General features: G+C 40.2%; 1 protein-coding gene across 3 annotated transcripts in view; it reads left to right on the top strand.

Annotated features, from left to right (window-relative positions):
- The window catches only part of KDM3B (lysine demethylase 3B), a 54,448-nt gene that overhangs the window by 36,137 nt on the left and 2,925 nt on the right, over positions 1–15,386 (top strand). For all 3 annotated transcript variants that reach the window (XM_064388025.1, XM_064388024.1, XM_064388023.1), the window contains exons 16-23: positions 436–702; positions 8,482–8,653; positions 11,658–11,748; positions 11,835–11,965; positions 13,279–13,398; positions 13,885–14,024; positions 14,359–14,535; positions 15,078–15,212. In XM_064388025.1, coding sequence (XP_064244095.1) covers positions 436–702; positions 8,482–8,653; positions 11,658–11,748; positions 11,835–11,965; positions 13,279–13,398; positions 13,885–14,024; positions 14,359–14,535; positions 15,078–15,212 — 1,233 coding nt within the window. The remainder of the gene's footprint in view (positions 1–435; positions 703–8,481; positions 8,654–11,657; positions 11,749–11,834; positions 11,966–13,278; positions 13,399–13,884; positions 14,025–14,358; positions 14,536–15,077; positions 15,213–15,386) is intronic.

The following is a 15,386-nucleotide window of genomic DNA, read 5'->3' as shown; positions in this document are numbered from 1 at the left end:
CACTTTCTCCTCTCTCTGTCGGTGCTTACTTAGTGTTCACATATCTATCAGCTTATGTGTCCCAAGGTTGAATTCACTTCTTTAGTAATGGGATGAGGAAAATGGGGAAATAGAGTTGAGATACTAATGAAGTTGGGAGAACTATGAACTATTTTTAATATCAAAGTAGCCAAATTTAGATCATTAAAGTTTTCTATGTTATGTCTGCATAATATTTTTCTAGGTAGCCTTTAGCTGGTTGTTTTAACTTCTCCCATTGTAAAACAGAGCCATAGCCATTTCTGTTCTTACTTGGATATATGTCTGTCTCTGAGCCAGTTTGTTTCTGTTTTCCTGGTAGCAAAGTGTCTGTGCTAAAGTCTGAAGGAGAGCAGATGTACATTAATAGTTATACTGTTGCAAGACTAAACTTACTTCTGGATTTACGTCTTCTAGGGGGTCAAAGGTAAAGCCAGCCTGCCAAACTTCTTGGACCACATCATTGCTTCTGTGGTGGAAAATAAGAAGACGTCTGATGCTGCAAAACGAGCTAGTAATTTAGCTGACACACAGAGAGAGGTGAAGGAAATGGTAATGGGATTAAATGTGCTGGATCCACACACTTCCCATTCTTGGCTGTGTGATGGTAGACTTCTTTGCCTTCATGATCCCAGCAACAAAAACAACTGGAAGATCTTCAGGGAATGCTGGAAACAAGGCCAGGTGGGTGATAAGTATCCAATTCTTGCTGCTTATTAATGTCTTGAAATTGCAGTCTGTACGTTGGTAAAAACAGTCTATTCCGTTGGCTCCTGAGTGAATATGGTGAGTGAATATTTCAGCTGTAGCTTTACAAAGAGGGGACACAGCAGCCCTGTTCACTCTATGCTATATTTACTTGGGTCCATGTGCTCTTGCATATTGAGCTTTTCTCAACTTACCATCGTGAGAGTGCTTGCTGTGACAGCCCTTTTAGTTGTAATGTGCTTTGTGCTGAACCTCCTCTGCTCTACTACAGCCCAATAGTGAATCCACTCTTGATTTCCTGAGTGCAGCTTAGCATCTGCCCCACAATTGATGCTTTGTAGCCTCAGGGAAAGATGCATTTCCTTCCAGCTGCAGCATGTACAAGAGCAAAAATGCTGCATGCAGTAGTCTACTGAATTTTGGATGTACTTGATGCAGTGTCTCACCCTGAGCCTTACAGCCAGTGGGAACCCAAGTATCCCTTCTGGACTCAGCAACTCATGCATGGAGCACTCTTGTGGATTGTCTGAGGTGCCATCAAGCAGTTAGGCCTTCAGACAACAGACTGTACCTTAGACCTGCTCTCAGCATAGCCACTTTTTCAGATGTGAATCAATCTGTAGTGCTGCTGCTTAGACTTCTCCAGAGAGTCTGTAAGATCAGCCTGGTCAGACAACCTAATCTTAAAAAATGGGTGAGTGATTTCTGCTGCAAAGGAAGTGCACCCACAGCTCTAACAGAGGATAATGGCCATTGCTATTCAAACTGTGTTCTTGGCACTTGGTTCTACAGCTGCCTCTGACACAGTTTCCTTCACTAACTATTCAGAATTGAGGCCATTAGTGCTAGACCATTAGGTCCATCATCATCTTTTCTGGAAAAGTGCTTGTTGTCAGTTAGTTTATTGTTACAGTGCTAATGCGTTTGGCAGTCATATTCCAAACTTATTTGTGGTTTTTCACAAGACGCTGAGGTGTGGTGGAGGAACAGGCTGCATATACCTCTTTTGGCACTCAGAGTCTACTCCTGACAGAAGTAGAGTACTTTTCATTTAAATGTAGCCTGTCCCATGGAACTGCACATTCTCTGGGTTGCCTGGGCACAAGCACAGCTAGCACATAGCCGTGAGAACTGCAAAGATGGTTGTAGTGCTACCAGCTGCATTCCTGTTCATGATTCCTCTGGTCAGCTCCTAATAGCTGGAGGAAGGTACTGTGCAACACACCCTCACTTGTCTGACTTACTGCCAGCTTCCCACTAAGTGCAGTTGCCTTCCTGTCCTGACTTTTTGGGGGCGCATAGGAATCTCTTTATTAAAATTTATTTTAAATTTTATTTTTATTTTTCATCCTGTTATATTTTTCTGATTTAAGAGTGATTTCAGATCATTCTTTTGCAGTGCTGTGGTGTCCATCATCTGCTTTTCTTTGCTAAGCACTTCTTAGTTTCTGGTTAGCATACTTTGATAATTTTCTCAACACTTTCTGTCAGGAAATACTACTGCCTCTCCTAGGAGGATCCTAAACATCTTGGGAATGCCTACAAAAAATATGCTTGTCAGTTTCTTTGCCAATGAGACTGGTTAATCACCATGTACAAGATGTTGCTTGTGATCGCGGGGTTCTTGACTGGTTGTGAGTCTTGAGAGACTGCTTAGGGAGTCTAGAGATGTGATTACGGCTCTTGTGTCTGATGTGTAGCTTGCAGTGTGCAGCACCATCCAAGTTGGTGCACACCCTGAGGCTCTAGCTACAACTGTCATGCTCGTGTACTCTTAGTGACCCACTATTTTAGCCTTTGCCCCAAGGTATGCTATTGATGCTTCTAGATAATTTTATCATTCAGAGGACCCCTTGAATAGGAACAGACTGGGCAAGTCCTTTGCTCATTCAGCAATCCTCAAGGTGGTGTTGCAGTCATCGGAGTTTCCTGTTGAAATGTGAAAAGGAATTGAACAACCTCCCTTGTTCCTGAATAAGAGAGAGCATGTGACCCAGGCAGGTGTTACTGTCTCAACAAGGTTATTTTACACAGAATTTCTTCAAGCAGAGACTCTCTGAAGAAAGTATCCTCCTGTACATCCCAGCTGCACCTTTAAAAGTGAAGTGAAAATACATTAATTCTACCACCATTCCCCAAATCCTCTTCCTGTTTTGGGAAAGGTTATTTGGAAAAATCTCCTTAGCCACCCTCTCCAGCACAATAAATGCACACTGGACACTAGGTCTGTGCCATATGAAGATGTTGGATATGATGGCATTCCAAATTGTTAAAAGAGAAAATTATTTTCCCTTAATGCTTAGATAATAAATGGCACTCTTTCAGTGTCACTCAAAAAGAGCAACATTTTTTGAGTCCTTCATCTTAGAAATTGTCAGAAATAAGTTAAACTTTGTCTTATCCCAGAATTCACTGAGACCATAAGAGTAATTCTTGAAGTTGTTTTTAAAGAGCTTTTTGCTCTCCTGAAAATGGTTGTTGCTCATCTAGGTATACTGTTAGATTCTCATCCTATAGTAACCTGGTATTTTCTGAATTTACATATTAGGATTTCTTTTTTGAGACACTGAAAATATGGTACTGGAGCTTTTTTTTTTGTTTGGTTTTTTGGGTTTGTTTTGTTGGTGTTTTTTTTGTTTGTTTGTTTGTTTTTTGTGGGTTTTTTTGGGTTTTTTTTTGTTTGTTTGTTTTTTGTTTTTGTTTTGTTTATTTGTTTTGTGGGACTTTTTTTTTTTTTGTTATTTTTATCTCCCTGTAGTTTGAGAGCAGATTTGGCTGTCATTTTATCTTGGAGCCCCATCTGTGTTATTCACTAGAGAGAATGTTTTTCTTTCTTCCATGGCAAATTTGCTGCTTAATAGCCAGAAGGGTTCTACTAAGTTAAGTAGTTTGGTTGTTTTAGGGTTTCTTTTAATTGCTGTTTACAAGTAGTCAAGTGAATACAGCAGGGATCAAAATGTCATTATTTTTCTGTACTGAAGACAGCTGTTTAGCTGTCAGCTTAAAGTCTACCAGGCAATGCTTTCTACACATCCTGTGAAAGGTACTGTGAAAGGTTATTTTACTCATAGGTGATTCCTAGTGTTTGTTTAAAATTTTATTGCCTTAATGTTACCATTTTTCCTGGGATGCGGGAGTATATTCAGATTTGAGATTGCTGTATTTGCTTTATCTTAGGGAGGTTTACTGCTTGTCAGGGTGTCACATTTGGGACATAGTGGGAAGACTACCAAAGCTTATCTGTCCCTCAAAAATGTGCCCTCTGCTGCTTTTCCATGTTGGCACTCAGAGTACTACTGGGGAGACCGGGACAGTATCAAAAGTGACTGTATAAGTGTTATTCTAGGCCATGGAGCCCTCATGGTTTTTTTACTCTTGCCAGTGAAGGACAGGAGAGTGGACAGATCCTGCATGTCAACCATAGCTTGCACAGCCAGTTTTAACCAAGAGGGTTTTGTGATAATGGGAACCTCATTGAGGATTGTGTGGAAGAGATGGGATCCATCTAAGCAAAAAAAAAGCATCTTTGCCAACAGGCTGGCCAACCTCATGAGGAAAGCTGTGAGCAGGAATAAGGGAGGGGAGAGTATGACCAGTGATCAAGGAAGGAATTGATTGATTTGGCAAGCAAGCAGTGTGAGGTGATTTGAACAGGAGTAATCCCGTACTCAAGAAACCAAGGATGAAAAATGTCCACCTCAAGTATATGCATGTAAGTAAGGATCTGTGTGCATCACAGTGTTGTGAAGAAAGCTCTCACAGTTTCTGGGAAATCAACATGACTAGATGTCTTTCTGAAGTACCTGTACACTAATGCATGCAGTACATTGAACAAAGGAGGAATTAGTGTGCAGTTGCAGCCGTGGTCTTATTGGTGTGACAAAGTGGTGGGATAGCTCATGCAGCTGTAGTACAGGAAGGACAACACAGGAATTACAGGCCAGGAAAGTAAGCAGGGAACATTGCTTTTTTGTGAGGAAGAACCTAGAATGCTTGAAATTGCGTAGGAACTGATGATGAGCCATCCAAGAATTTATGCACTAGGATTATTGAGAAGTGTAATATGGACAACATTATGGAAAGTATCTGCTACAGACCAACTGGCCATAAAAACGTGATAAGGCTTCAGAAAACTGGAGGAAGCCCTGTGTTCACATTTCCTGGGCCTCATGGGACCACCCTGATACCTGCTGGAAGAACAACACAACAGGTCACAAGCAGTCCTGAAGTTTTCTGAAGTGCATTGATGTCAATGATCTGAGACAGCTGATCAAGGAAACATCTAGGGAAGGGTGCTTGTTCTGGACCTTGTGCTTTCACACAAGGAAGAACTGGTGGTTGACGTGGAGATACAGGGCACCTTTGGCTGCAGTGACTATTAGATGGTAGCATTCAGGTCATGATTCTGAGAGGAGGGAGCAAAACAAGAAGTTATGATCACAAATCTGGCTTTGGGAGAGCAGGCTTTTGCCTTTTCAGATACTCGTTTGGAAGAATCCCATGGGGATGTGGTCATAAAGAGAAGAGGAGCTCAGGAATACTGGTTGAATGGATGGTTGAATCATGCTTAACCTGCCTTGTAGTGATGATATTACTAGCTTGGTACATGAAGGGAAAGTAGTGGATGTTTTTTGTCTTAACTTTTATTAAAGGCTTTTTACACTCTTAGTGTCATCAGAGTGAAGTGACTTGGTAAGTGAGCGGTGTGATGGACTTAAAACTGTCTGAAATGCTATATGTGAGAGCACTTTCACTAGTGGTATATCATAGGGGGTCACTTCCGCAGTGACTAGTACTCGTGTCATTAGTGACCTAGATGGGAGAGGGTTCACACACCCTTAGCAAGTTTACAGGCAATACAAAACCAGGAGAAATTACTGATACAGCAGATGGGTTCTGCTGCTATTCAGAGGGTCTGAACAGACTGGAGAGTTGGACTGAGAAGAATCTCGTGATGTTCAGCAAGGGAAAATGTAATGTCCTGTACATCAAGGAAGAATAACATCCTACAGCAGTTGCTGAGAAGCAACCATTTGGAAGGTAGTTTTGCTTAGAAGGATCTTGGGGTCAGAGTGGGCAAGGGAGTGACCATGAGCTAAGAATGTGTTCTCACGACAAAGAGAGTTGTCAGCAAGTCAAAGGAAGTGATGGTTGCCCTTACTGTGTTTAGTTCTGGGCTCCCCAATTCAAAGGAGTTGCGGACTTACTAGAGGAAGCCCAGCAAAGGGTCAAAAAGATGATGAAGGGACTAGAGCATCACTTAGCTGAAGAGAGGCTGAGTAAGCTGGGACTGTTCAGCCTAGAGAAAAGAAGGCTCAGGAGAGTGTGGGGAGGAAATCTTAAGAAGAGGGAGCCAGGCTCTTCTTGAAAGGAGAAGTGGGAGTGGGTGCAGAAAGTTCAGCCACAACACAAGAAAATACTCTTTTGGTGTGAGGGTAGTAATTTCCAATCTCAATATTTCTGTGGGGTTTTTTGCTTTTTTTTCATTCCCCTGAAAAACCCCTTTTTGTTTTCTTAAATCTCACTCTTCTGGAGTTGAGGTTTCATTGCTGCCTTCTAGAACTTAATGTCTGTGTTGTATTGTATTTGAAAACCAAGGCCATTTCTGTTATCCCCAGACTTGGGATTTTTACATTCATTTCTGTGTCAATAGTTTTTCTCACTTCAGGACTAAAATCAAAACTAGGCCTTTTAGAGGCCATTGGACAATACAAAAGAAGAAGCAGTTAGTTACTGGAGTGTGTTTAAGCAGCATAACTTTGAAATTGCTTGTAAATAGCTCTGTAGGTATCTTTGCCTAGCACACTGATATTACATCTAGGGATGTGTGCTTCTCAGGGTTATGCTGAGCTCTTCATGTGAATAAACCAAGACCCACCATCAGATCATTGTTAATGTATAGGGCACAGCATGGAATTAATTCAAACTTGCATAGCCATGGGAACTGCCATTTGAACATAGGTAGCAGTTACAAAAGCTAAAGCTTTTCAGGTGGGAATAGTCCATGTGCATGTTCACTTCATACCCTCTTTGTTTTCTCTCAAGTTTGGTAACTCTCCTTTGAGATGGCAGGGTGATAGGAACTGAAAAGGTTTTGGCAGTGTTGGGAGGATTGTCTGGTGTACCTTTCCCAATTGTTGTCAGTTTAGCAAATACTTTGAAATTAATTAAATTAATCAATTAAAGAATTTTAAAGGCTTTTCTGGAGAGAGGCCACTGAAATACCTGTTTGCAGTATATGTACATCATAAGCCTAAGCATCTTAAAATCCCTTTTGCAAGTGAACAGCCTTTTTTCCACTACTTGGTTTTGTCCTGCAGAGTTAATGTTGATCTGTGATTATACATAAATAACAAGTGAAAAGTTAAACAATTCATATAAGGCTTTAGTACAAATGCTTTTTCTAGTGGTAGTTGCATGTGTGCTTAAGAAAAAGGACAGGTGGTGGGATTCTACACCTACTCTGTTGCCACAGGTGGATTGACCCTGTCTGGCTGCCAGACCCCTCTACCCAGCTGCTTTCTCCCCCTTCTCAACAGAACAGCAGGAAAATCAGGTGAAGATGTTTCTGGGTCAAGATAAAGTCAGGGAGATCCCTTAGGGATTGCTGTCATGGGTGAAACAGGTTTAATTTGTGATAAAGGAGTTGAATTTATTGCCAATTAAAAATAGAGTAGGCTGGGAAAGAAGAAAGACAAATCAGTAAACACCTTACCTCTCCCCACCCCCTTCAACTTTTTCCTAAAGGCTCAACTTTACTCTCTCATCTCTGACTATTCTACCTCCTTCCTGCCACAACTCCTGGAGTGACACAGGGGTGATGGGGGTTGTGATCAGTTCACAACAGTGTCTGCTGCCCTTTCCTCCTCACACTTTCCTGCTGCTTCCTCTGTGTGGAGTTCCTCTCACAGGATACTGTTCTTCATGAATGGCTCCAACATGAGTTGTCTCCATGGGCTGCTCCAGTTTGGGTCCCCAGTGGGCAGTTTTTGCTAGAAAGTTTGCTCATAAATGGGATTCTCCCTACAGCTTCTGCCAGAGCCTGCTGCAGCATGGGCTCTCCATGGACTTCCTCCTGCAAATATCCCTCTGCTGCAGTGGATCCTCTGTGGACTGCAGGTGGATCTCTACTTCACTGTAGTCCTCCACAGGTTGCAGGGGACAGCCTGCCTCACAATGCCCTTCAATGGGCTGCAAGCATCTCCTCCATCACTGACCTTGGTGTATGCAGAGCTGTTTCTCTCCCTTCCTCCTGCCTGCCGTCCATGTGTTGTGTCCCCCCCGCCTCCCTCTCTCCCTCTCTCTCACACACACACATGCATGCGTCAGCTGTGGAGAGCTTTTTACCCTTTTTCATTGTTACAGAGAATGCCAGCATCAATTACGGGCTCAGCTTTGGCCAGTGATGGGTCTGTTGAGCCAGGTGGAACCATCTGTGTCCACCATGGGGCAGCTCTCAGCCTCCTCTTACAGAGCTTATACCTGCTGTCAACACCTTGCCATGGAGACCTAATGCACTTGCCTTGGCAAGTCTAGTCCAACGCCACTTCTAAGGCAATTTCACATGGCGTGGAACTAAAGTTTGCTTTGACTCTGGTTATTTGCTTGATGCACAAAAGCCAGACATGATGAAAATAGATTTGTGGTGTCTTTTGTATGGTGGTAGCCAGGAGTCTCGGCTCTCTTAAGAAAGTTTGGCTGCATATGTGAGATAATTGGTTATGGTGGAGTAAGCATTCATCTTTGTATTCTCAGCCCGTGCTGGTATCTGGTGTCCATAAGAAGTTGAAGTCAGAGCTTTGGAAACCAGAAGCTTTCAGCCTGGAATTTGGAGATCAAGATGTAGATTTGGTGAACTGCAGGAACTGTGCCATAATTTCAGACGTGAAAGTGCGTGACTTCTGGGATGGCTTTGAGATAATATCTAGTAAGTAATATTTATGGCTGACTAGTTTAACTGAGCAGTCTGTCTTGCTATCTTCAGTTCTTCATTTTACACCTATTTTCCTAAAAAATAAATTAAGAAAAAGTTCGAATATCTATCAGTCATATCCAAAGAAGCCATTGCTCCTTACATGTAGCACACCCTGGAAAATGCTTTATTGGTGAAGATTAGGGAAGCACTGTCCAAGAGAACTGTCTGTACTGCAGTGTGTTGGTGTGTGTAACTTTCATGTGTCAAAAAATGCTCCATTTCATGGGAAACTGCTTGGGTTTTTTGTTTATTTTTTTTTTAACTTTTCCCAGTGAAATTAATCCTGTTACCCTTTTTAAGAAAGTAAGTAATGTGTCTACCTTCGCTCTCCTTTCAACCTCAATTTTTATTTTAAAACTAAAGGGAACCTGCTGAGCTAAAACAGAGACTTTTGATACAAAAATTTGGATTTGGTAGAGTACATCAGTCAAGTAAATTTGACATACATAATGACATATGCAAATTTATATCTATTATGAATAGCAATGCTATATGTGTGCCTCACATGATAACACATTATTTAATGCTCGAGTTCTTTAAGAAAACCTTGTGTCAAGTGTGGATGGGGAAACTAACCAGCTAAAATTTCTGAGGACATAATGGGTCAGGTTAAAGAGCTTCTGAAAAGTTGAGTGCTCCATTTGAGATTGTATAGAACTAAATCTGAGTGGTGTTACAGGTGTTAGAGCTGTAGAAGTTCATTTCAACATTGCTGGTTTTAGAGTTGTGTATAATTTTTTTCTGTATTGCTGAAATGGTGAACTGTTGGATGACTTAATGGAATGTTCATTCAACAGTCAACGCAATTATAGATTTGCAGACCAAGAATATTCCCTTCCTAGTAATTTTCCAATCAATAAACTCCCTGCTCTTGACTTGTTTTTTTATATGGTTAGTACAGAGTACTGTATTCTGTACTGTTAAATTTCATACTGGTTTTGTTATTAATCAGAAATAAATGGCCTTGGAGGATATAATACTGTGGTCATTGTGTATTGACAGTAACTGGGAAAGTTCACAAGCTCTTCACTTTTGTGCTGGGGTCATTAATGAAAATAGTAAATTTGTATGGGTCAAGTTATCTTTGAGAAATGTTACTTGTAGTTTGTCTGCAGACAGATATGCTTCTTTCAGCAAAATCAGCTTTGCCTTTTCTTTTAGACAAAGCCTTTACCACGCTATACATGAGAAGTATTAGTGACCTAGGTTGGAAAATCTTATCATTCTTGATAGTTTCTTTTAAATACATTTTATTTAGAGTTTCTTCAGCCATGTTCAATCCCTAGTATAGAGGAATATTATTTGCTGCTAGTCCAGATATTTCACATTCTAATTCTTACGAAAACTGTTGGTAAATTACCTAATGTCTCTGACTTCTTTGCATTATGTGAATTCTAAATTTTTGAAATACGTGGCTGGCTCCCACCCTCACATTAAGTTACCAAAGAGATGTAGAGCAGCCACTGTCTTTGGAGGTATTATTGAGATGATTCTGTATGATACTTTAATTAATTTCAATCTTTTGCTGTTTCTTTTAATATTTTTGGGCTCAAAGTGGGCTTTTGAAAGGTCTGACTTTTTGTTTCGCTCCTTCTTACACCTGCTTTTCTTTGCTGATATTTTCTGGCGTTTGTCCAGTTACATGTAATTTGTCAGATCTGTATCTTATCATTCAGGTAGTTCTTCACTCAGTCCTTTCTGAATAGCCTCCCTACAAGCTGTTTCTTGTTTAGAACAAAGGTCCTTGATGAATTCAAAATCTTGAATATGGGAAGTTGTGAAACCTCTTTAAATTCAAGTCCTTGAGCTTTTCAGTTCACTTGCCTCTCTAAAATCTGTAGCTTATCAAAGTTTATCTTTAAATCAGTCACTTCAGTTTACATATGTGTTGTTCTTAATTCCTTTTAATTTCAATAAAATATTTTTTTATATTGGAAACTCAGGCTGTCTTCTGTAGCCTGTTGATATGTAACACAGATGTGATTCACAGGTCTCCAAGTCCTAATTTCTTAGATATGCTTTCTCTTCCAATGCTGTCAGGAGCTCTGCTAGATCAGTTTGGCTGACAGTAAGGTAGGAAGCAATGAAGGGTGTTACTCTCTGGGGAAACGGGGATGCTAAAGTCTTAAGACTGCTGTACACCTAGTTTTTTAATTGGTGGCTTCACGTAGAGTTGTGAAAAATCTGGTAGAAGAATGAACTATGGTTTTCTCTAAATGTTACAGTGAGTTCTCAGCTACTTGTGTACCACTTCCAGATAGACTCTCTTAGCCCTAAGATCTGAGGTAGAACAGCAGTTGATATGGTCAGTGCTGTAATAGCATACATCCACTGTTGCATATGTAACGCCATCTTTCTGTGCTGCTCTCTTTCTGTTTCCAGTCAGGACTCGTGTAAAACTCTTAAAGTGAAGAAAAAATGTTTGGTTTTGGCACTCTGCTAATTTGAGTTCCTCCAGCAAAGAAGAATTAAGAAAACCTAAAGGCCATTTTCCTTTGTGACCACCTGCCCTTTAGCTTTTTTGAATGTAGTGTACCATGGTTTCTTGCTTTATACTGAAGTTAGGATTGATTTCAGAACACGAACCAGTAACTTTAATTTTATAGAAGTACCTTTTCTCTGAAATTAATGATAAAACTCCCTTAGACTTTGGTAAAAGGAGTAAGGAAGAATGTTTTGGAAAGGCTTTTGAAGCTGAATAAAAACTATTCTAAAACTTAGCAGCTGTGCAAGATCTGTCAAACTTCTGCTGTCAATGATTATATCTGTGTATGTATACTTATATAGTTGTTAAACTGTTGTTGGTCATACTATGATATTGCTTGGAAGCCCAAAACAACACCAGGATCCATTTTGCTGTGCATTGTAAGAGGTACAAAAACCCGTACAGCTTTAACAAGGTAGTGGGCTGTGGTAAAATCTACTACGTGAAGAAATCTGAATTTGTTTCTTGCAGAACGACTCAGGTCAGATGATGGTCAGCCAATGGTACTAAAGTTAAAGGATTGGCCTCCAGGGGAGGACTTCAGAGATATGATGCCTACGAGGTAAGTAACCTTTAGTGTCAGTGCTGACAGGACTGCTGTAGGCACTGCAGGAGGATAACCCACCTTTATCTGTCTTTGTTCTCTAGGTTTGAGGACTTGATGGAAAATCTTCCTCTTCCTGAATATACCAAGAGAGATGGCAGACTGAATTTGGCTTCTAGGCTGCCAAGCTACTTTGTCCGTCCTGACTTGGGTCCCAAAATGTACAATGCATATGGTATGTGAGTATAGGTCTGCAGATACTGGTTTTTGTGACTCTTTATTACACTTAGGGCAAATACAAGGCTGTGGCATTACACAAGGCTGTGGCTGTGGCAAAACTCAGTGCTTATCCTAGAGCCTGCTGTTACTTTTTTTTCATTTAGTCCTGCGGATCTATTCTTACATTAGCCCTCTCTCTGTCAGATGTGCCCTTTCTGCCTTGTATATCCAAGAGATGTACATACAGTTAGTTAAGTTGGCAAACAATTATTTATGCATATAACAGGCATAATACCAATACAGGGTTCAAGGAAAAGTTGGTATGTTTTTGAGAACAACTGAAGTATTTAAGAGGAAAATTACCCACTTTCTGGGCACTTTGACCTGTTTCTGGTCTGTTATGATAGGTACTGCTCAGTGAGTTGAATTCCCAACTTCAGAAGCTTGTATTTTAAACAGAAAATAGATAAATATGATGGTGATCCTAAAAACTCTTGTGGGCACACACTTCTCTTACTGTTTGCTGATACAAAGATTTTTTTTTAATATTCTGGTTCCCTGCCATGTTACTTGCTAGAGATGGTTAAGCAGAGGTGGAAAGAGAGGGTGCTGTAGAAAGGCCAGAGGGGAAAAAAGGGAACATGTTAATAAGAAGATCAAAGAATTAAGCAAACATTTGAAATGTTTCTCCATTACAGTCACTTGAGAGATGTAAATTCCTTCAACATGCAAAAGTACAAGCACTTGAGTCTGCAGGTGTTTCTCCTTACTGAATTGTAATCTGAATTGTTAATGATGAGTTGATAATTTACTGCTGTGAATTCAGCTGGTCATGGATTTCATAGCTAGTATGAGAAAATAAAAAACAGCTGGAGACTTATACTTCTAACAGACCATTGACTTGCTGCACACAGTAGGATGCTAATGCCACTTAAAGCAGTTCTCTCATGCATCCAGGCAAAGGGAGACTTGCTTTGTGCTTATGAGTTCACAAGAACTAAGTTCTCTAGTGCAGGCTGTATAAAAGACTCTCAGAGAGACAAAATTGTAAAGTACAAGTTCTGGTTTTGGTGTTAAAATGCTTGTTTTCTCATGACTTGGGTAAACTAGGTTTGCTGCTTCTGTTTCCTGTAAAATTAAAATACTGGTTATCAGTAACTTTCTACTTATGCTACACATTACATGAATATACCTGTTTCAGTTGCTGTTTGACTTTGGTTTCTGCTCTTACTGCTGTACAAAGTTAGTTTTCCAGACAGATTTTTCAGTTAGGTTATTTCTATAAGAGATTAGTCACAGAATTTGATTTCATTTTGCACTCTGTTACAGGCTTAATTACTGCAGAAGACAGACGAGTTGGTACCACAAACCTGCACTTGGATGTGTCTGATGCTGTTAACGTCATGGTGTACGTTGGGATTCCCATTGGGGAAGGGAGCCATGATGATGGTAATGCTTAAGGAAAGCTGTTTTCTGTACACTAAAAATCAATTGTGTGTGTAAGAAGAGTATCTTTTATTGTTTAAGCTTGTAATTTCTATGATATATAATTCAAATATACAAGGCAGTTTGCTACATTTGCAGCATGTAATTAAAAGTGCAGTAATGCTTCATTAGTTTCCAACTGTGGGAGCAGTAGAGTTTTGCTAGAAATTAGGTACATTCCTGAAGAAAAGAGGTGAAAAGAGTCACTTATTCCCCTTTCTTCTCCTTGTATTTGAATAATTGTAGCTCAGTTTAAATTCACGACTGAGCTTTTTGATTAGCTGTCAATTGACACATTCCCTGTATTCTGTTAAAATGAAGCTTGATGGGCTTAGAAAGGGCACTATATGATGCAACAGTTGCAGTGTGACTGAATTTAGTAGCTCAAAATGCTCCTTCCTCTTCTCTCTGTCAAAAAATAAGCAGCTTTTACATGGATTCCCCTTTCAGAGGTTCTGAAAACAATTGATGAGGGAGATGCTGATGATGTAACAAAGCAGCGAATCCATGAAGGAAGAGAGAAACCTGGAGCATTGTGGCACATCTATGCTGCCAAGGATGCTGAAAAGATACGGGAACTTCTCCGGAAGGTATGCTGGTTGCCAGGAAAGCTTGAGCTTTTACAGGGTTCCTTGACTAGCTTGCTTATAGCAGCTGAATGATTCAAATTGCTGTCAACATCAAGTGCATAGGTATTGCACTTCTGTCTTTGAGGGCACTGATAGTTGCTATGTCACAGGTTTTCAGCCTGGTCTGGAATCTTCATACTAATGTATGTTGCTGTTTAGGACCCGAATGACCTTAATGAAAATAATGTTCTTCCTTGAAATAATTTGTTAAGTTTTTAGGTACAGACAATTTTGTGAGCCAGCAATATCAAGGTGCTGTGTCATGGTTTCCTTCCACCCCATATCTTGGCCTTAGGTTGGAGAAGAACAAGGGCAAGAAAATCCTCCAGATCACGACCCCATTCATGACCAAAGTTGGTACTTGGACCAGACCTTACGTAAGAGACTATATGATGAGTATGGTGTGCAAGGCTGGGCAATAGTGCAGTTCCTTGGCGATGCCGTGTTCATTCCTGCAGGTGCTCCCCATCAGGTAACTATACCAACTCTAGGCCATATTGACAGATAGAATTGAATTGCAGGCACAACAGCTGCAGCTTTAAAATAACTGGTAACTGATATTGCACACTTAAGGATTCTTTTTCTACATATGCAGTTCTTACATTACTAGAAGTTATGTGAATAATCTGAATAATGTGTACTTAACCGTGATGAAATTACACTGGAAAAAAAAAAGCTGGGGTGAATGGAGGGAAAGCATTTCTGTGTAGTGAAACTTCGGCCAAGGAAACCAAATTCAAAGGTTAAGAGAACTTGATTTAGGGAATGCTAATGTATATGGGAAAACAGGAAATCTGTTAGATGTCATGTATTTTGTTCTCATTTTCAATTCTGTCAGTTTCTAGTTTTGATGAGTAAATGTAGCAGAGCCTAAATATGTGCGGGGGTATTGGGGATTTTTGGGGGTTTGGTTTTTGTTGTTGTTGATGTTTATTTTTTGTTTTGGGGTTTTATTTGTTTTGTTTTGTATGGTTCATTGTCTTTATATATCATTTATTTCATACGGGTTTTTAGGTCCATAATTTGTACAGCTGCATTAAAGTGGCAGAAGATTTTGTATCTCCCGAACATGTGAAGCACTGCTTCCGTCTGACCCAGGAGTTCAGGCATCTGTCTAATACTCATACAAACCATGAAGATAAACTGCAGGTAACCATTTTATGTCAGTAAACACTAAATACATCCTGTGTTTTGCCAGCTTACTTCAGTACTAGAAATGTATGTCTAAGTAAAGTGTCATGACTTCTCACAAATCTGGAGGTTCTCATTTGATCGGTACGTTACTTGAAGATTAAGTACTCCTATCTACAGTATTATGTAAAC

Source organism: Passer domesticus, chromosome 13, assembly GCF_036417665.1.
Source record: "Passer domesticus isolate bPasDom1 chromosome 13, bPasDom1.hap1, whole genome shotgun sequence".
NCBI classification, from domain to species: Eukaryota; Metazoa; Chordata; class Aves; order Passeriformes; family Passeridae; genus Passer; species Passer domesticus.
The sequence above is the reverse complement of the archived record's forward strand: the minus strand, read 5'-3'. Positions and strand labels throughout refer to the sequence as shown.